The sequence below is a fragment of the Ziziphus jujuba genome, chromosome 7 (genome assembly GCF_031755915.1).
Source record: "Ziziphus jujuba cultivar Dongzao chromosome 7, ASM3175591v1".
In the NCBI taxonomy this organism is placed as follows: Eukaryota; Viridiplantae; Streptophyta; class Magnoliopsida; order Rosales; family Rhamnaceae; genus Ziziphus; species Ziziphus jujuba.
In genome coordinates, this window is record NC_083385.1 from 28060039 (window position 1) to 28081494 (window position 21456).

The 21456-nt window shown below is 32.5% G+C and overlaps 3 protein-coding genes across 5 annotated transcripts; 2 read left to right on the forward strand and 1 right to left on the reverse strand.

Annotated features, from left to right (window-relative positions):
* The first annotated feature begins 4949 nt into the window (after positions 1-4949).
* LOC107425703 (chromatin assembly factor 1 subunit FAS2) lies at positions 4950-11798 on the forward strand. The gene is made up of 12 exons (XM_016035717.4): positions 4950-5217; positions 5586-5697; positions 6989-7015; positions 7107-7179; positions 8022-8125; positions 8222-8433; positions 8531-8627; positions 10300-10372; positions 10558-10646; positions 10723-10861; positions 10981-11081; positions 11186-11798. Exons 1-12 carry the CDS (start codon positions 5104-5106, stop codon positions 11404-11406), a joined length of 1362 nt encoding a protein of 453 aa, XP_015891203.1. The 5' UTR covers positions 4950-5103; the 3' UTR covers positions 11407-11798.
* Positions 11799-17149: 5351 nt separating this feature from the next.
* On the forward strand, positions 17150-19454 carry LOC107425699 (pentatricopeptide repeat-containing protein At1g20230). Of its 3 annotated transcripts, XM_048479921.2 has the most exons (3): positions 17151-17850; positions 17987-19084; positions 19228-19368. In XM_048479921.2, the coding sequence occupies exons 1-2, from the start codon at positions 17819-17821 to the stop codon at positions 18966-18968; spliced, it is 1014 nt and encodes a 337-aa protein (XP_048335878.2). In that variant the 5' UTR covers positions 17151-17818; the 3' UTR covers positions 18969-19084; positions 19228-19368. The 3 variants fall into 3 exon arrangements, with proteins under 3 accessions (XP_048335877.2, XP_048335878.2, XP_015891198.2); XM_048479920.2 differs by having other exon boundaries at positions 17150-19084; XM_016035712.4 differs by having other exon boundaries at positions 17151-19084; positions 19314-19454.
* Positions 19336-20660, reverse strand: LOC107425700 (protein TRACHEARY ELEMENT DIFFERENTIATION-RELATED 7A). Its single transcript, XM_016035714.4, has one exon. It carries the CDS (start codon positions 20332-20334, stop codon positions 19336-19338), a length of 999 nt encoding a protein of 332 aa, XP_015891200.3. The 5' UTR covers positions 20335-20660.
* Between the last annotated feature and the right edge of the window lie 796 nt (positions 20661-21456).

Here is a 21456-nt window from a genome sequence, read left to right on the forward strand (position 1 = left end):
ACCTAATTTGTTAAGGTTGATGAAGCATGCATGTATTTAAAAACAAAAACAAAAACAAAAAAAAAAGTATACTTGAATCCTAAAGTTCCAAAACTAACTTTTAGTGATTTCAATTTACCAACGAAATATAAAATAAAATAGCACTAGAGTATGGACAAAATATGAAAATACCCTCAAACTCCTCATTACACTCCATAGCCTATTTTCTTCATCATCCCCTATAGAACTCCATAAAGATTTAAGTCTAAATTCTATAGAAAACCCATTAACAAAATGTGGTAAACAACAAGTTTAAGTTATAAATGGTGGTATTTAAATTCCCAAAAACATGAAAAACCATTTTAGAAAACCAAGAGTTCTAGCAAATGAATTCAAGAGAGAAGACTAAAGAATTAAAAGGGGGAGTTGTAAACTGTCCCTAAAAAACACATGAAATTTGAAATTTTTAACAATTTGACCAAAATTGACTAAGTTTGATCAAATTGGACTTTTAAATGGGATCAAGTTTGACTTTTCTTTGGAGATGCATTTTGATTTGACTTTTATACTATTGCAAAAGTTTGTTGATAAGAGTTTATAGATTGTTAGCATGCCTAATTTCAAATTACAGTTAGAAAGTTCTATTTCTAATAAGTTATTATAATCAGGATGCAAACCCATCCTATTTTTATTTGTTAGTGATCCAAGACCCCATTTATACTTTAGGAGCATGCCATGCATAAAAAAATATAAAATTCCAATTATATCCTTGGAAACCCAGAACACCGTGTGAACACAGCTACAAGTGGGTTGACCCGCAACCCATTACCACCTAAATTCGATCGATGTCGATTTCATCTTTTTTCTAGTCAAGAAATCTATGCACACCACGTAGGAGTATTGCCCACCACAAGATTGGCATGCTCACAAAAATTCATGTTAAACAGCAATCGAAAAGACCTAGATGAGCAGTCTAAAGTGTTGGCCATCATTTATGTTTCATCAAATTTCACTAGTTTTCTAGCCTTCAAGCACCACATGCGCCCTATACTTATGTCACCCAGTAAATTCTAACCAAACCTGTCAATTTTCATGATTGATTGATACCAGATGCACGATTGAGGACTTTTCCAACAACGACATGATTTTTTTGGCCACCATATATCTCGTTAGATTTTAGCCATTGCAAGCCTACTCATATACCCCTTCCCCCTAATTCGAATCTCTGAGCTTGAATTTGGCTTGTGTTTCTCAAAATCCTTTACGATTTGAAAGATCCATCAACATCAAGTTTGGCTAAATTTGTCGATGTGTTTTTCAGCAACCAATGAGACTTTTTGATCAAGGTGAGTACACCAATGCATTTCTCATCTCATGGCCTTTCAACATAAACTTTGTAAATTTTGGACATTGTTTGATAATTTTTCAACTTTTGGGTCAATTAGTTTAATATTAGATAAAATTAGATTGTGTTTGGACACAATTAGACAAGTTGAACAAAATGAAGTTGGATTAGTATAACTAGATGTTAATGGGACCCAATAAAAAGTTTAATTTCATTAAATTGGCCCTCCAGGTTGAAATTTTCAATTTTGTATACTAGATCATAAAGGGTCACGATATAATTGGATCCTTCAATATCTAATTTATATGATATGAGAGTTGTATAAAGTAATTTTAGACTCATTCCTTAGTTTTGATTTTTGGATCCTAAGAAATATTGTTATTATATTATATGCACCCATACTAAAACTGGAGGCAGTCTTGCAGAGGAGTAAGAGTATACATCAGCGGTATCTATGAGTGGTTTATGTTTTTAAATGATTTTGGGTATATTATAGACATCAGTGGTATCTATGAGTGGTTTATGTTTTTAAATGATTTTGGGTATATTAGTAAAATATATTATGGTTTGAATATTTTATATGTATATGGTTTGATTTAGATACTTATCGTGTATATATATATATATATATGAATAAATGCCTTTATATATATACATATATGTTTTCATTTTATGTCATCTTTAACAGGTTTTCAAATGATTTTAAGGTCTAATGAGTTCATGGTGAAGTTAGGAATCTTGGTATTTAAATTGATGTTTTAATCTTTTTAGAAAATAATTGGTTGTAAGGAAGAAAATTGTAAATTGTATACTTTGAGGTATATATAAGTGTTTTGTATTTCAAATTGCTTAACGTGGTTTATGGTATATCTTTCAATATTAATACTTATGTTTTGGCATAAATTGATGATTTGGAATATTTAAATAAATGATCGAGTTTGAATATTAAATTTTGGATTATAGTACTTTATTTATTTGGAAAAAATGGAAAGTACGATTTTGAAATAGTTGTTATGATTATTGTACTATTATTTTTAAAGGGTGTACCATATAGTACTAATGTTCTGTTATATATTATTAGCTGCATGCAGGCTTAGTCATATTATATGTAGTCAAGATATGAAAAAATGATGATGAGTTTTGTGCCATTTTTTGGGAATAATAATAAGTTGTATGCCACTTCTCCATGAAATTGATTTATTTATATCTCTTTGCTATCTAGTGGTGTATTAGGACGCCTTACACTAATTGGCAGTATTAGGTTATATCGTATGGTATGTTATATGATTTTCTGGCAGATATATATATATTGGTAGGTTTATTATATTTTTATTATCGCTTCTATGATTATGATTATATTATTTATTATTCAGCATTAAATTTATATTTTAGTTGATTATTAATATTTTAAATTTCTTAATTATGAATTGTTCATTTTAAAATATCGATTTGGAATACAAGTTGATTTTGTTAAAAAGATTTTTAGAAAAGAAAACTTTTCAAAAAAGTGGAAGTGGGGTCACAAGTGAAATGTTTTGAAGTTTAATGACTATTTTCATATTATTGTTTTATTCCACTCATTGAATTTTTTTTTTTTTAATTATTCCTCTAGACCTCAGCTAAAAGATTACGTCTATTACATTCAGGCATCTTTATTGTTCGTATGGTTTTTGTTGCTAATGAAACGTTCTTTTCCTTTAACCTTAATGTAAGTAAATATTATTTTTTGGTAGTGCATTTTCTGAAGATTAAAAATGCCGAATAAAATTAAAATTTTTCTTTAGAGAGCTAGCCATCCAACTTTGTCTACCACATTGGGTCTTTCTAAAATGAAGATTTGCCTCATGATCTATGTAGACTTTGTCAAACTTCTAAAGAATCTCTTTTGCATGCGCTATGGTCTTATCCACAAGTAAACAAATTTGGAAGGAGGTCTCTATTTATTAGATTTTGAAGGGTTTGGAGCACTCGGCTTTTGCAGATTTATGTAGCTGGGTTTGAGGCATTTGACAAATTTTGTAAAAGTTCAATGTGCTTACATCAGTTGGGGAATATGAAAAAATTGAAAATGTTTGGTTGCATGGTGGAATCCGATGTAAAGTGTCTCAAATTTTGGACAATATGGTATTTATACATGTGGAATTTAGTGAAGCAAATTGTACAATGCACCTACCTCCGATTGCAAAAAAGCTTGCTTGGCTTCCACCAATTGTTGGTAGTTGTTGGAAAAACATCCAACACTAAGCGTCTTTGATTGTGCAAGCATGCCACCTTCTAGATTGAAGGAAATAGAGAAAATAATAATAAGAATTGCAAAAAAAAAAAGTCAAACGATTGTATTTAATTATAGAGAACAAACAATTAAGAAGATTCTAATACCTTAATGATTAAAGGATTTTAATCAACTAAGAAAAATAAATAAGAACAATGCAAAAAATAACAATAATAATGATAATAGTAATTGAAGCCAATAAAATAGACGGTCCAAAGACCAGTACAAAATTAAATTGCTAAAAATAAATAGTAGATGGTTTAAGGGCCAATACTAAATAAAACTAAATAATAGGCGGCCAGAAAGCCTGTTTTATGTTAAAAATTAGAATTAAAAATAAAAAAGATATTCTAGTGTAAAGAGATATAGTAGAGGTTGAGGTCCCTTTAATAAGCAAATAAGATTTTAATATATAGTAAGAGAAATCATCTATAAATTTTTTTTTTTTTTCAATATGGGATAATTGAAAACCTTTTATTTTCAAAACCTAATTGGTTTTTATTTTTCTAATTCATGTGGAATATTTTTTTTAATATTTTTCTTTATTATCTTAGACCGAAAATATTGATACAAATAGTAGTATTAAGATCAAAGTTGATAGTACAGTTTCTACGTCTACTATGTGTGTCGGTGTTGGTGTTGTAATACGCAATGACAAAGGTCCGTTAATGGCAACAGCTTCTATTCCTTCTTAGAATATATTTGATCTTCTCACTGCTGAGCTATTGGCAATTCGTAAGGCTTTGGTTTTCTGCTCACAAATTGGACATGATGAAGGAGAGTTGTATTGGATTCTCAAGGCATAATTCTTTTAATTAGTGGCTCTTCTAATTTTTTTATTTTTTTATTGGGGGAATTAATTATTATATTGCGGAAGATATTAGGAGAATTTAAGATTCACGTACTGGTTTTAGGTGGAAGTTATGCTCCTAAGGAATCTAATCAGATTACGCATGCTTTTAGCTAAACATGACGATTTGTCCATTGGTTGATTTTCAGACTTGGATGGAGCTTGGCCTTCCGTGGCTATTTCCTCTCCTCAAAGTTGATACTCGCTTATGTTCTTCTATTGATTTTTAATATATTTCATGTTTTCTTTCCCAAAAAATAAAAACAAAAAACATAATTTATGAGGTTCTAGAATACACGTTTTATTAACTTAATTTTATATTTCATGTTAAAACATTAGCATCATATCAAATTTTACTTTGAGTTGAATTAAAGTGAGTTTCAAAATTGAGAATCTAAATTTTACAAGGCTATAATTAACTTTTTTTTATTTATATATATATATATATATATATATATTTTTTTTTTTTACGAGTAGGCTGATGAGGTGGAATTTTGTCCAGATGTCATTTGTATAGTGGAAAGAGTATCCAATGGCTCTCTATAATTTCCCGCCATATCAAATATGCGCGCCAAAACATGTTTTCCTTTTTCTAAACCCTAATCTTGTTTCCAAATTTAAGAGTAATAAAAAAGGAAAAATTCAGAAGAGAAGAAAATGAAAGGAGGAACCGTCCAGATCAACTGGCACGAAACCAAACCAGTCTTAACCCTTGATTTCCACCCAGTCTTTGGTATTCTTGCCACCGGTGGCGCCGATTTCGACATCAAGGTAACTCTTTTTTTATTTTATTTTTTTTATTTTTGGTTTTCATTTTTGTTTTCCTGGAATCCGAAGATTAATCCGGATTCTGGGTCTTAAGAACGTAATTGGGTTCCGTACAATTTGGTTGTTTATAAATTCATTTGATTAATCCGGATTCTGGGTCTTTGGAATTTTGGCATTTTATGAACGCTAGGGATCAAAGATATCCAAAATGGAAATATATATATAGAGAAAACTGCAATATTATTATTTCGTTTACTATGCACTTTCAAGTGTAAATATGAGTGATTTAAAATTTATTACATGTAACTGTGAGTGACTTTTTTGAGGTTTTGAATCTAATTAATATATTTTCCCGTATTTAATTTTACCAGCTTTGGTCAATAAAATCTGCTGATGCAGAGAACAATGTTCCAACAGTTTCATATCAAAGTAGTCTTTCTTACCACACTGCAGCTGTAAATGTCATCCGATTCTCGCCATCTGGTAAGGGCATATTAATGCTACTCAATGCTTTGAATTTCTTTGTATATATAAATAAACAAATAAATAAAAAACATTATTACAGATTTTAATGTTAAGAATGGCTAATTGTTCTTATACTAGCAACTGTTAGTTTTTGTAATCAGTATCAAATTGGGAACCATTATCCATATGATAGTCAAATGCGGTTGAGATTTCATGTGCTTTAACTTATATGCATAAAATTGTAGCTTCTACTTTCTTCTTCTTCTTCTTCTTCTTTTTCTTTATTTATTTATTTTTTTTTTTTGGGGCATAAATTATTATAAGAATTATGATGAATTATTTCAGAGAGTTCATACTAGTATCCCCATCTTATCAAAATATCAGTAGGGTATTTAAACTGAAAAGTATTTATTAGATTTGACTTGTAAGTTGTCAAAACTTATTATGCATAACAGTATGAACTTCAGGTGTCATATAAATTACTAGAGACATAAGTTTTTCCTATTATGCTTTTGCTCATTTTTAAACTTAAGTTCCATTTGCATAAAAAGAGAATACTAATTGACAAAACTCTAGCTTCATAATGCTGTGACTTCCTATTCAGATGGTGCAAGATTAGTTGATAATTGGAACCTAATCTACTATTTACCAATCCAAAGGTGAAGGTCTTTCATGGTTAGTTTTCAATTGTCTTTCTGCGAAAGATACAATGGTTCTGACTGGGGCTTTCTTTTCTTTGTTATTTATTTTTATTTTGTTAATATTATTATATGTTTGTGTGACTGCACAATTCTAAAAGTTTTAAGTTTGTGGAATGGATCCATCTTGAATCATTCCTTTTTATATGAAGCTCCATGAGGCCTTAAGCATTGGAATTTAGAGTGAAAACTAGCAAATGCATGACACTTGCTGCAAATATTTAGATTGATGCTGGCTTGAAAATGTATGACCTCGCTCATGAATGGGAAATGTCTTGCATGTTCATTATCATTGTGTTTTTATTGGTCTAGTTTCACTAAATTTGTGAGGAGATTACCAAAACTTTATTCTGCTATGTGGATTTTTCTAGCTACTATGTGGATTGTCTCTGGTTTCTTGCATGAATCAATCTGTTCAACAATAGAAAAGTTTTAATCCTCTTCCAGAATCTAAAGTCTTAACTTATCTTTGAAATGAAGCTTTTCAATTAAGTTATTATGATCAGTGGTCTTATAATAGTTTCTCAAAGCTTTTGTAATTATTTTATTCCCTTTTTCGTATTTATGTTCATTCTGATGTGAAGACTATAACCGCTCCTTTTATTATGTAGGAGAGCAACTTGCCTCTGGTGCTGATGGTATGTCTTATAATTTCCAATCATTTGTTAGTTTGTGGTTCTTTGAGTTAGCTTGACAGTCTTATGTTGAACTGAGTATTTCTCTTTTCAGGAGGTGAGATGATCATATGGAAGTTACATCCTACAGAAACTGGTCAAACATGGAAGGTTCTTAAGACGCTATCGTAAGGCCTTTCTTCTGAATTTATACAAAAGTTTTGCATAAATAAGAAATTGGTTGTGTACAGTTGGCTAAACACCATGTCTATCCATGTTCAAGTTTGATCAGATCTAGGTCGTGGCATCTATTCCTTATGTATATGTGCGTGTGTGTGTGTGTGTGTGTTTGATCAGATCTAGGTCGTGGTATCTATTCCTTATGTATCTCTGTGTGTGTGTGTATCTATTGAGTGCCTAAATTTTGATCAATTGACATGGTGTGACCACTCTTACATGTACAATTTCCAGTATGGTGTGCTAATTAAATTTTTCGTCAGTGTGATTTTTGATCTATTGCTCTCTCTCTTGTGAGTATGGAGACTTATTGACACCATGGTTAAATAAAAATCCATTGGCTAAAATTCAAATTTGGTAACCCATTTTCATTTCTCGAACAAAATTTGATGTTGATCCAACGCTTAGTGCTAATAGGATTCTTTTATGCTCCCCGGTGAGCACAAGATACACAAACATAAATATAGGAAGGAAGCTTGTATTTCATCTTGATAGTTTAGAAGGTCCAGCTGAAAACAAACCACTGATAATTTTGATTTTAGTAAATTATAAATCTGAAAGTATAAACTATCCATGAATGAAGAAGTGAAATTGCAATTGGTGTATCTTTAGTGAGGTTCAGTCGCTTTAAGTTTATGATGTATTTTAGTAATCTTTTTAGACCAAGTTGTTGAGTTCAACTAACATAGTAACATGTGGAGGCATAATTTTTTTACATTTACATGGTTGGAGGCTTTGATGCTTTCTTTTTCTTGATTTGTATTTTCTTTTTACTGGAATTTTTGTTCTCTAGATTTCACCGCAAGGATGTTCTGGATTTAGAGTGGTCTACTGATGGTTCATTTCTCATATCTGGATCAGTTGATAATTCTTGCATCATATGGGATGTGAACAAAGGTTAAAATATACTCGTTACTACCTAGTAAATGCCAGTTCAAATGTCTTACAGATTCAACCTGATTGTTGTTTTCTTTTTCCTTTTCTGCTTTTCAGGTTCTGTCCATCAGATTTTGGATGGCCATTTCCATTATGTTCAAGGTGTGGCATGGGATCCATTAGAGAAGTATGTTGCTTCCCTTAGTTCGGATAGATCCTGCAGAATATATGTCAATAAGCCTCAAACAAAAGCAAAAGGCATTGAGAAGATGACTTATGCTTGTCAGCATGTAATAATAAAGGCAGAACAGCCAATGGCTGATGATAAGGTTAGAAAATGATAAGATGCCTATGTGCTATCATGCTGTATGTATTACAGATGAATTTATCACATGCTGTAAGCCTTTCTATATGCTTTAAATGCAGGCTTTGAGAAGCCATCTCTTCCATGATGAGACATTGCGCTCTTTCTTCCGCAGATTAGCCTGGTCACCTGAAGGATCATTTTTACTTGTTCCAACAGGTTTTAACTCAACCGCTCTTACTGACTTATGTCATCTATAATTTTCTCACCGACTCTTGGTTCTTTGAAATTGTTGGCCATAACTTGGATTTATTTGGTTGATCTAGGAACTGCCTTATTGTTTGTTGAATTCTTCTATTTCTAATTTTAACTCAATTGTGTCACCTCAAGCTTCAAATTTTAGAAATTAAACTGTGCCACTTAAAAAATTAAAAAAAAAAAGGCGTAGTTCTTCCAAAAAGACCACTTATTGATGTATTCTTTTGTTATTGTGTTTGTTTTGTTTTTCTTTTATCTTTTCCTTTTTCTTTTTCTGGTTAGCAATTTATTTTTGTGGTTCAAGGATTGAATAGAGCCTTATACTGAAACTACCTGAGTTGCTTTCTGTATCGCTTCTATATCTGCATTGCCTAGTTTTATTAAAGTTGTTAATTTTGGTTGTCAGAAGGCAGATCTTCATGGATGGTTCCTACAATCCATGTTCCTTACTTATCAAAAGTTTTAATGGATTAAGTTCTAGGCAAAGTGATCCTGCATAAATGTGCATTTGTGGTACTTTTTGATTGCTTGGTTGGAAAGAAATTCCCTAAAGTAAATTAACTAGGTGAAGAATTAATGTGGGATGGAACACAATTTTTGGCATGATTATGGGCTTGAGGAGGAACAAGTTTAAGAGTTTTAGTAATTATGTTTTACTAGGGTTTTGATTAATGATGTATGTGATTATTGAATGTCTCATATATTTTCTACCTATGACTTTTTCCTTCCTCCTCTCTTCCTCTACTCTATCACCAATCCTATTGGTATTAGAGTCTAAACTCAATTTGCAATGGTTTGGCCCCTGAATATACTTTTGAGAAACCTAGACATGTATGCTTAGACCATTCACATGTCAACACTTGCCAGTGTTTCCCTGCTGCATACTGTCCCCAACAGTGGGCTTCCTTTGACAAAGCAAATATCTATTGAGCTTTAGAACTTCACTGTGATCCTTCCTGGCATTCCATTCAACCAGTAGAGCTCCAAATTATTGGGGCCAAATTGCTCTAAATCTTGTAATGTACTTTTCATTTTTAATGAAGTTAATATTTATATAGGAACTGTTAGTAACAAGTATCCTAGATGTATGATTTAACTCTGTATTTTAAGAATATGTTGTGGTAGTATGGTGCTTATAATTGACTGTATAAGATATGCTTATGGATGAGGTTGGCCTTGAATCCACGTTTTCAATTCTTCTATAATTCAAGCAATTTGCTACAGGGATAGAGGAAAGTACCGTTTTTCTTTTTGTTTTTGGTTATCATTTAATGAATATTCTTCAGAATAAGTGTTTGTTTTTCTACAAAAAAAAAAAAAAAAAAAGAGAATTTCATTATATTTAGTTTTAGAAATCATTTGAGCAGGCAACTTCTATATGGAAGGAGCCATATAAGTAATTAATCGTTTTTTCCTGCTTTCCGTCAAAACTTGTCACATGACAACTCTGTTGTGTTCCATTTAACTCGTTTCTGAAAACTGAATGGTGGCTTAGACATTTCCCGGTCTCTGACTGCACTATCTTCATACTTACATGTTATTATTATTATCATTATTATTATTGTTGTTTTTTTTTTTTTTTTTTTTTTAATTTATATCCATCCTTTTGATGATGTGCATTTTGTCCTTTCAGGATCTTACAAAATTTCAGCTGCACTTGAATCCATAAACACAGCATATATTTTCTCTCGGAAAGACCTTTCTAGGTAAGAAACAGCTATTACTATTCAGCGTTGTCAGTATCTTAAAATGAACATTCTGGTGTGGTATCTTTATAATTGTTTTATGCTTTTGGATGCAACTTGACTGCCTATTCAAACATACAAAATGATGTTTGGAGGAAACAGTGTCTGCTTTTAAATTCATTTCCCCAAGTTTTATTTCAATGCAGGCCCACTATACAGCTTCCTGGTGCCAGTAAACCTGTTGTAGCCGTTCGATTTTGTCCTCATCAATTTAGCCTTCGGGGATCAGATCCATGTAGTACTTCTTTCTTAACATATATAGTTGGTTAATTGATGATTGCAATCTGAAGAGTTATTTGTGAATTATGCAGCTGGATTCTTCAATCTCCCTTATCGTCTCATTTTTGCGGTGGCCACTTTGAATTCTTTGTATATTTATGACACAGAGAGCATTACTCCAATTACAATCTTGGCTGGTCTTCATTATGCGGCCATAACTGACATTGCTTGGTAAAACTTCTACCAGTTACCAGGCATTGTTATTTTATTTTCTTTTTATGTATAATATACATTTTGAAAGCTCAAAATGTTATCTGGGTTCAAATAGCTGCCCTTATTTCTTTTCATAGGTCATCTGATGCCCGTTATCTAGCATCATCCTCGCAAGATGGTTACTGCACCTTGTTAGAATTTGATGGTGATGAGCTCGGTACACCCATTGTTTTATCAGGTTTGCATCCTTTTCATATTCAAATTGCCATCAAGTTTTCTCTGTTATCATATCTTTTCACCATTTGCTTCCTTTTTGGTAACTTTTTTTTCGCTCTGCTCTAGAACAAAAGAAAGTCATGGGAGATGAAAAGATAAACCCTGTTCAGATGCCTGAGAACATGGTAATTGAAGCAACTACAAATGATGGTCACATTTCAGCAAATAACACGCCAATGGAAGCAGATGGTGACGTGGTGAAACAAGAATCACCAAGCTCCTCGAAGACTCCCATCGTGAATAAGCCCACAAAGAGGCGGATTACACCTATGGCTATTGATCCATGATAAACTGGCATCCTGATCTCTCTACATTATACCTACTCTTAACAGGCTTCACTCACTGAATGTTGATTCGCCCACTATGTGGATTCAACTAAATCATTAGCTGCAGATGTTTGGAAAGATGACCCTTCTGATGCATGAAACAAACACCATTTTCTATGTTGTAGTGCTTTATCGTTTTTGACATGTAAATATAAGAGTTAACTTGAGCTGGTAGGAATTTGTATCTTTTTCCTTTTTGTAGTATAGTATGAAATGTATCTTGTTGGGCATATGGATGCCTACATTAATTTGACTGACCAAGTGTAAGGCCTTATTATGATGACCTTGGGTTGATTATCTTTTATGTACCCTTTGAAATAAACCATACTATTTTAATCAGCTTTCATTTTCTCCTTTGCAGAGTGGTTTCAAATTTTTTTGGTGTGTATATGAGATGCAAGGAAAATTTTCAATATTCATCCATTTGTGTAGTCTGTAATATATATTTAGAAGGGTATATTCAATTTAGAATTTAAAAGATTTTAAAAATCTTTAAAAGTTTTTAAAAATTTAGAGGTATTCGATTTAGATTTTAAAGGAGTCTATACAAGTTTAATGATATTCAATTAAAATTTTGATAGATTTTTTAAAAATCCATTAAAATTCAGGTATATTCAATTAAAATTTTGTAGAATTTTTTTAAAATCTGGTAGTATTCAAAAAGTCATTTATTTTATAAGATTTTAAAAAAAATGATGGATTTTAATGGATTTAAAAGGATTTTAATAATGAAACTGTGAATAAAATTGCCAATATAAAATTCAACTTTAAATCCAAAGATTTTGTTGGTATCTTATAAAATCTTTATGGAGTCTGTAGAATTCCATAACAATCTATCAAATCTTTTAAAATCTATAGTTTATTTTAAATCCATCAAATTCTAAATTGAATACGTCCCTTTATTTTTAATTGGATGACAATATGGTTAAATTATTTCTTGGAAATGGTTAAAAGAACAAAATTAATATTTATTTCAGCAAAGAAATTATCACATCTGCATGTCAGGATTTTAACTAATGAACTGAATGCGGATGCCTGGATGAGAAAACGAATGTACTGCAGCAAGCTTTTTGCAGGGATATTTGCAAATTAACTTATTAGAACATAAATCAAAAGTAGAAAGATTGTAAGATAGCGGTAAAAGACAATTAGGTCTAAATTTGGTGGTAAAAAACATGTCTATTTTTAACTACCGATCCTCAAACACTAAAATGTATCTAATGCAATACAATTTGAGATTTAATGGTTCACCTGAAAATTTTAAAATTAATTAGTCCAAATTTTAGATTTTGTTCACTATAAATTAAGAAAATCAACCATCACCTTAATTTAATTAACACCAAGAAAATTACGTCGAAACATCATCATGATGTAATGGGTATTAAGCATCTATTGCCCCTCAATTATTAAGCTTTTGATTTTTACTAGCACTTCGTTTGGCAAACTTTAAATTTTTTATATTATGGTCCTTTGAACAATTTTTTGTCTACATTTTAGCAGTTCTTACAACAACAAAATAATGAAATTACATAACTAGTATATCTTATATTACAAATTGTAATAACCCGTATCAAAATACACATATTTTAACAAATTTGATCAAGTTTGACCAAATTTGACCAAATGAACAATATATAGGATCAACTTGACTTTTTCAATGGTCAATATTTTTTGTTTCACTGAGGTACCATTGTATAGATCTCGTCGATACGAATTCATAAACTAGCGGCACGCCAAATTCCGAGTTACGGATAAAAAGTTATGGTTCTAAGAAGTTTTAAGCATAAGTTTTATACCAGTGTCCAAACCAGTCTCCAGTGTTTGTCTATTAGTGACCCAAGGCTCTATATGAGCCTCAGTAAGTGTGGTAAGCAAGGAAATAAATCCCAAAATATCCATTTCATTCCTAAAACCCAAAAAATTCTCCTCCAGACCAGTGGATCTAAACTGGGTCCCCGTTTAACGTTGAACCGGATCATCTCCATTTTTGCCCATTCTAGCCACCAACCTATTACACGTGCCAGCCAGGGAGGAAGCTCACATCAAGGAGAACTTGGCCATGAAATTTCACGGCTAACGGCGACGCTTGCTCTCGGATCTGGCCGGCAAAGTCGGAAGCGGCCGGCTAGGTGGGTCGCTTGATTTTTGCATTTTTCGACTGTTTCAGGCGAATCCATACATCTATCCTACCATTTTTGGACCCTTTGGACTCATTTCCATGGTTATTTTACCCAGATTCCTCACCGTTTGAGAGATACAACAATGGAGATTTCGGCCAAAGCTTCAACCGAGTTTTCCAACCACCAGAGGAACCTTTCCCCTAACGCTAGACTGACAATAAGAACTCCCCTATCATTCGCATAAGGGCTCCCAAGGCCCCTTCCTCTTGTTAGGGTCGATTGTTTGGCTTGAGCTTGAGTGGGTCGAAGATTGGAGGCTCGGTAAAGGCCTTTTCCCTTAATTATTAGTTACAGGGGAGGCGCGTTTAGCCCTATATAAAGGGCTTTAGCCTTTTCTTCGTTCCCCCAGTCAGGTAAAATAGAACCTCTAAGGTAACATGACAGGGTTAAGTAAAATTCGAGAGTCTATGCTCACTTAATAACCCCCCCCCCCCTTTTTTTTTCCTCTCCGCTTGTACCAATCCGCCTACTCGGCTTCTTGTATTTAAAGTGATTAGTGTATCAACTCCAATGAGACTATTGTTCCGTACCATTATGGAAGAAAATTCGGGTTAAATATGCACTTCCAGGTGAGTATACTGATGGGTTCCTTGTCTCTTGGGCTTTCCGTTGATATAAAGTTTGTGAATTTTAGAGGTTGTTTGATAATTTTTCTATGTTTGGGTCAATTAGTTAATTTTCGAATAAATTCGGACTATGTTTAGACAAAATTGATTAAATTGGTCAAAATTGGAGTTAGATTAGTGAAATTAGATATTATTAGGATCCGTTAGAAGGTTCAATCTCAAAAGATTAGCTTTCAGGTGAAAAATCTCAATTTTGGATACCAAGTCCTAAGGATACATAGTATAATTGGACCACTTGGTGTCCAGTTTATGAAATTTTTAGTGGTATAAATTATTTTAAGACATTTGGTTCATACAAGTGTCTCTAGTTTAGTTATTGGAGCCTGAGAAATATTTTGTCATATTACAGACACTTGTGTTGAGTTTGGAAGCGATCCTGCAAGAAAGCATGAGTGAGCATCCGCAGTACAGTGATTGATTATATCATTTTAAAATGTTTGGGCATATAGTATAATACATATGCGGTTTGAGTATTTTACATGTACATATTGTTTGTTTTAAATGTTCATTTTATACATATATGATGAGCTGCTTTTATATATATGTGTTATCATTTTATGTGATTTTTGATAATATTTTAAATGGTTTCCAATTCTAATGAGTTCATAAATGAACTTGTGGTATTTAAACATCTTGGTATTTGAATTGAGGTTTTAATCATTTTGAAAATTAATTGATTTGAGAAAGCAGCTTGAATATTATATGATTTTAAGTATGTTCAAATATTTTATAATTTTATGTGCTTGAAATTGGTTTATAGTGAGTATATTTCACTGTGGTATTTATGGTTTTAGTATGAAATAATGACTTAAAATTTTTTGAAATATTTAAATAAGCGGTTGAATTTAAATATTAAATTATGATTTATAATATAATATCGTTTGGAAAAGTATATATGATCTTATAAGATTGTTTTAAGGATACTATATTAGTTATTTTTAATTGATGTACCATATAAAACCAAAGTTTCGGTTCAGTATTATATTACAGCTTGCTAGGTTTTCCACGGTTTTGTGAGATTGGATTCATCCCATAGGTTTTTTATTGCCACATACCGTAAGGTTGGGTTTATCCCACAAGTTTATTGATTGCCACGGTACTGTGAGGTTGGGTTCATCCCATAGGTTATTTATTGCCACGGACCGTGAGATTGGGTTTATCCCACATGTTTGTTTATTGCCATAGTACTGTGAGGTTGGGTTCATCCCACATGTTATTTATTGCTACGGACCGTGAGGTTGAATACGTCTTGACGGTTTAATATTTCCATGATGCCTTTCGTATATTAAAGATCGTGAGGTGGGTATATTCCATGGTTTACAGTTGGTATATCGAATGGTACATTGTATACATTTTAGGTATATTATTGGTTTTCAAATATTGTGATTATTACAGCACGTTTATAAATATTTTGTGGAAGTGCGTTTATAATATTTTATACTCAATATTTATATCTTAATTAAGACATTTCATAATATTACAATGATCGTTCACTTTATATTTTTGAGTATCGGTTTTATGATATTAAATTGGGGTATAAGTTCAGGTTTTGTGAAATGATTTTTAAACGAAGAATTTTTTAAATGAGTGAAATAAGAGGTATTGAGAGAAATATTTTTACGGAAATAAATTATTATTTTTCTATTATACTATACTACTCACTGAGATTTTTTTATCTCATATTTTATTTATTTTAAATTGATTCTCCTAAGTCCAAGCAGTTAGTAGCAGTCTACCTCATGCACAGCGTGTCATTTTGTTTTTTCCATGATAGCAGCAATATCTATCATTTCTTTATTTATCATTATCCTTCCAAATTTATTTGTTATTTACTTATACTTCTAAACTTTACAACTACTTTTAGAATGCTCTGCTTTAGATATTAGATTCAATAGAGATCCTACTATATACATGTGTAGTTATGATCTGTAGTACAATAGGCCAGTTGTGGACTTTTACTGTTGTAGTTTATATTTATATAATAAGGTATTATTGTTAATATTTATGTTCGGTTATCTACGTTTTAAGATGATTTTCTATTGGATATTCTCTAGGAATTGTTCGGTAGAGAAAAATTTTTGATACTCTTGAAATACTAACTGCTCAGTATTCCTTTCCTTAAATACGTGACACATGTATTATCTTTCTAGGTCATAAACGGATCTTTATTACTCCGTATGCACTCGTTAACTGTTTTCCTCATTTTGATGCCTTTTCTCCTTCTCTTATACAACCTCTACATTTCTACTCCAGCAATTTTCAAACTCGCAAATCAAGCATCAATTTTTTCAAAAGAAAAAAAAAAGAAAATAGAAAAGAAAAACAAAAAAGGAAAAGAGTTAAGATTATGAAATTGCAGGTCGGTATTGGATAACAAATTGATAGATAAAAATTGATGATTTTATCAAGAAATTGCATCAACTCTAATTTCAACATTTTTAGAAACCAAATATTTTTCCTTTATTTGTTTTTTAAATTATGGAATTTTCATAGCAACAACAATGAAGAAGGAATTTTGCCCTACAAGCTCACATCTTCTCTCTATTATAATGAAGTTTGAAACGGATTATATCAAAAATCATATTATTTGTTATAATTGATAATAATCACCGTTTTAAGTAATAAATTTTAATTAAAATATTTAATTTTATTATTTTTTAATTTAAAATTTTAAAATAAATTATTTAATAATAATCATTTAAATAGAAACCGTTGACGATCACTCAGGAACCATGACAAATAACGTTACATCAACAGTACTACACTTTTCAAACTGCCAAAAGTTAAACAAAATCCATAAATAAATAAATACAACCAATTAACAATTTTTTTTCAATAGTAATTCAAGGTAATAATTTCCAATTCACTCTTGAATAAGAAATTCAATTTTTTCATTTATACAAAAAAAAAAAAAAAAATGAAGCGCCTAATTCTAACTCAGATGCCCGTATAAAATAAAATATATAATAAAATAAAAATCAAGCTACAATTAGTCACTAAAATACATCTGGGTGACACAAGGTATGGAATACCTTAGCAAATGAGTTTTATAGATTTTCTTGCGTTGGAAAATTTGAATAACCAAAAGAAAGACATGGCTTTCTCTTTTCTTTCACCTTTTTTTTTTTTTTTTTTTATTTATATGTTATGATTTTCTTTCGACCTCCATAGCCTTCCCGCCAGAAAATCCTGGATCGTTAAGAATTCTTAAGTTCTGAAAATGTCTGGTGGAAACGCTTTTCGGTTGTCTTCTTTAGTTAGAAACTGCATTTACCACCCTGCAGTTTCTCAAGCTAAGCAAATCCATGCACAAATCCTTGTCCACGGTTTCCTTTCTGACGTCACTCTTCAAACTGATTTGTTGCTGTTGTATTCCAAATGTGGTTTCCTCTGTGATGCCCGCCAAGTGTTCGATAGAATGGTTGACAGAAACATGCATTCATGGAACATTTTGATTTTTTGGTACGTGCAGAATTCCATGTTTTCTGATGCTTTGAGTGTTTTTGATAGATTCAGACAAATGGATCTTCGACCAGATCATTACACTTTTCCCCCACTGTTTAAGGCATGTGGTGGAGTAGTGGGATATACTTATCTGGGTAAGCTGCTTTATGGTTGGGTAATTAAGCTTGGATATGGAGGATATGTCGTTGTGACCAGTTCAGTTTTGGATTTTTGTGTAAAATGTGGAAATATATTTGATGCAAGGAGGGTTTTTTCTGGTATGTCATGCAGAGATTCTGTAGCATGGAATTCAATGATATCAGGGTTTGGAAGGGCCGGTTTATACACTGATGCTTTGAATTGTTTTAGGGAAATGCTTGCAGCAGGAGTGAAAATGGATTCCATGACAATTCCAAGCATTTTAAATGTATGTGGAGGAGAAGGTGACTTGATTAGAGGGAAAGAAATTCATGGCCAAATACATAAGAGTCTCAAATATGATGCGGATGTTGCCATAGGAAATTCGTTGATTGACATGTATGCAAAGTGTGGATGCTTGGACAATGCAGAAAAGGTCTTCAAGAACATGACCAACACAAATATAATAACTTGGACCACATTGATATCTTGTTATGGAGTCCATGGGAAAGGGGAGGATTCCTTGGTCTTGCTAAAGCAAATGAGAGATTTTGGATATGAACCTAATCATATCACATTAACAGCTATTTTAGCTAGTTGCAGCCACTCGGGTCTCATAGATGAAGGTCGAAAGATTTTTAATAACATGTGGTTACATTATGGGTTCAAACCCAGAGTAGAGCATTATGCATGTATGGTTGATCTTTTGGGTCGTTTTGGGTACCTCAAGGAAGCGCTTGGATTGGTAAAGAATATGAAGTTGATGGTGACATCAAGTGTTTGGGGTGCCCTACTAGCTGGTTGTATGATGCACAAGAATGTTGATATTGGAGAAATTGCTGCTCATCAACTCTTTGATTTGGAACCAAGAAATCCTAGCAATTACATTGCCTTGTGTGGTATTTATGAGTCCCTTGGTATGTGGGACAGTGTATCTTTAATTAGATTGAAGATGAAGGATCTGGGTCTGGTTAAAACTCCTGGTTGTAGCTGGATAATGATTTCAGGAAAAATTCATAAATTTTACCAAGGGGACAATTCTCATCCTCTCACTGTGCTGGTATGTAAAACATTAGAAAGAATAACCAAGGCAAAATTGTTATCTGGTGAGTGTGGAGTGGAAGAGTATGTATAAGTTCGACCAATCTACAAGCTAATGCCCCTTTTTATTATGAGAATATGGAATTCGACCATTATATAGTTGAAGCATTTCTGGAGCATTTCTTCTCCTTGATATATTATATAGAGCAAGTATGATTATCATCTATCCTTTTATTGCTCTTGTTTTGAAATATTTATTTAAATGATGCTCGTATTGTTTATATAAACGTGTCATGTACATTTTGACAATCTTATAGATTTTATTCTGACAAAACACTCTTTTTGATGAACAGGAAAAAGAAACATAAATTTTTACATAATACTTTTAAAAAATGGTGGTTATAGGAAGTGCAATTCAATGATCTTCTTTAATTTGCAGCATTTGTTTGTGTAACGTTCAATCATGAGGCCTTGTGCTCAAGATGGTGACGACTGGAACCAGAAGAAGTTGCTGCCGCTTCAATAGCTTGTGGATGATGGTGTGCAGATTTATGTGAACCTTCACTCAGCTTTGCAGTTTTCTTGATTTCTTCATTAATATGCACATCTTCTTCAATGGACAGTATCTTTACTTGTTTTCCATGTGGACCTGGTGTGGTAGATTCCTGGATTTTCATGTGTTCATCTATGTTTATGAACTCAGTTTTCTGGGCCTTTCTTTTCTTCTTTTTAATGAAACAGCATAAAGCAACCGACAGGAATGCAAGAAAGAATAGACCACCAAGTGAGACAAAGACAACAACTATTACAGTTGAATGGTGTCCGGGTGATGGTGCTGGTGGTGGCGGTGGGCTAAAATGAGGTGGAGATGGTGGAGACAGAGGATGAGGTGGTGGTGGTGACACAATGGGCAATGGTGGTGGGATTGGGTGATGAGGTGGCTCTGCTGCTTGAGGCGGTGGTGTTGGAAATGCTGGTGCTGGTGGTTTAATTGGGCTGTGGGGTGGAGCTCCTTTTGGAGGAGGTGGCGAGTAATGAGGTGGTGCAATTTTTGGAGGAGATGGAAGATTATGAGGTGGGGCCGCTTTTGGAGGGGATGGAGATGAAGGTGCTGGTGGTTTGATGGGGCTGTGGGGTGGTGCGACCTTTGGAGGGGATGGAATAATATGGGGTGGGGCCACTTTTGGAGGGGATGGAAATGGTGGTGTTGGCGGTTTGATGGGGCTGTGGGGTGGTGCAACTTTTGGAGGGGATGGAAAATTATGGGGTGGGGCCACTTTTGGAGGGGATGGAAATGGTGGTGTTGGTGGTGGCTTGATGGGGTTATGGGGTGGAGCTACTTTTGGAGGGGATGGATGATTATGAGAAGGTGTCACTTTTGGTGGGGATGGAGGATTAATGTGGGGTGGGGGTAGAGGAAAAACTGGGAAGTTGTAGTTGTAATTTTCAGTATGAGCCATATTGATATGAGAAACTTGACCCAGTTTATGGATTGAGTTTCTTTTTTATTATTATTTTTATTTATTGTTTTTTTTGGCTGGTGTTAGGCTATGGAGAATAGGGATTGTATTTATGTGTATCTGTAGTCTAGGGTTGGGAACTTGATGCATGAACTTCTAAGCTTCAAATAACTTGACTGCCATTCTAAGATTTTGCATAGTTGTAATTGATTGCATTCAAAAACACTTCTTTTATGACATATATGTGTGCGGTGGGTGGAAGTGTGTGTGTGATATATATATATATATATATATATTGGAGGATATAAAATTGAGAGTATTGTGATTATGAACATTCTGCAATATATTTTAAGATAAATTTGCTCTCGCAACATGTTGTGAGATGTTGGATGTACATCCTCAAAATGCCCTTGATATAATGTCCTCACAAGAGTATATGTATATTATATGAGAATTTTCTAGTGCGGACATTCAGATGACAGGTTTTGGAAAAATTATTATCTAAAATTATGTCTAAATTTTAGTAAAATGAAAAAGTCCGCATTGGAAATGGACTTTATATATATATATATATATATATATATGGAATATGTATATAGATATTAAGAATGCCATCTGGTTTATTGAACTTCCTGCTCTTAATTTTCCAACATATGTACTATACATTATCAAGCAATGTTTTGATCCTTTTAAAAGTATCCCAAAGCGATTTTTTGATCAACATAGACCTTCTTTTGATTTGAGAATAATTAGGCTCCCATTTGACTCAAAAGGACCAAAAAAACAAAAGGCATCAATTTCATGAACCAAAATTGACTAACAAATTTGAATATGGACGTAAAAGATGCAAAAACAAAAACAGCTAGCAAGAAGAGAAAAGACTTTTAGCATAGAGAGTTGCAAGATTTAGCTTTAGCACCTCCTGATCAGGCCATATATGTAAAGAGATGAGGTGAATTGCAAGTTGCACAGGTTCATCAGTTCTTGATGAAAAAAATTAGATCGTCTTTGAATCACCTAATTCTATATAATTCTATAAATTGTTAATAATTGTTAATATATGATAAAACGTAATTGATATGATTTTAAAATGATTGATGTAATTTAAATTTAAATTATTTT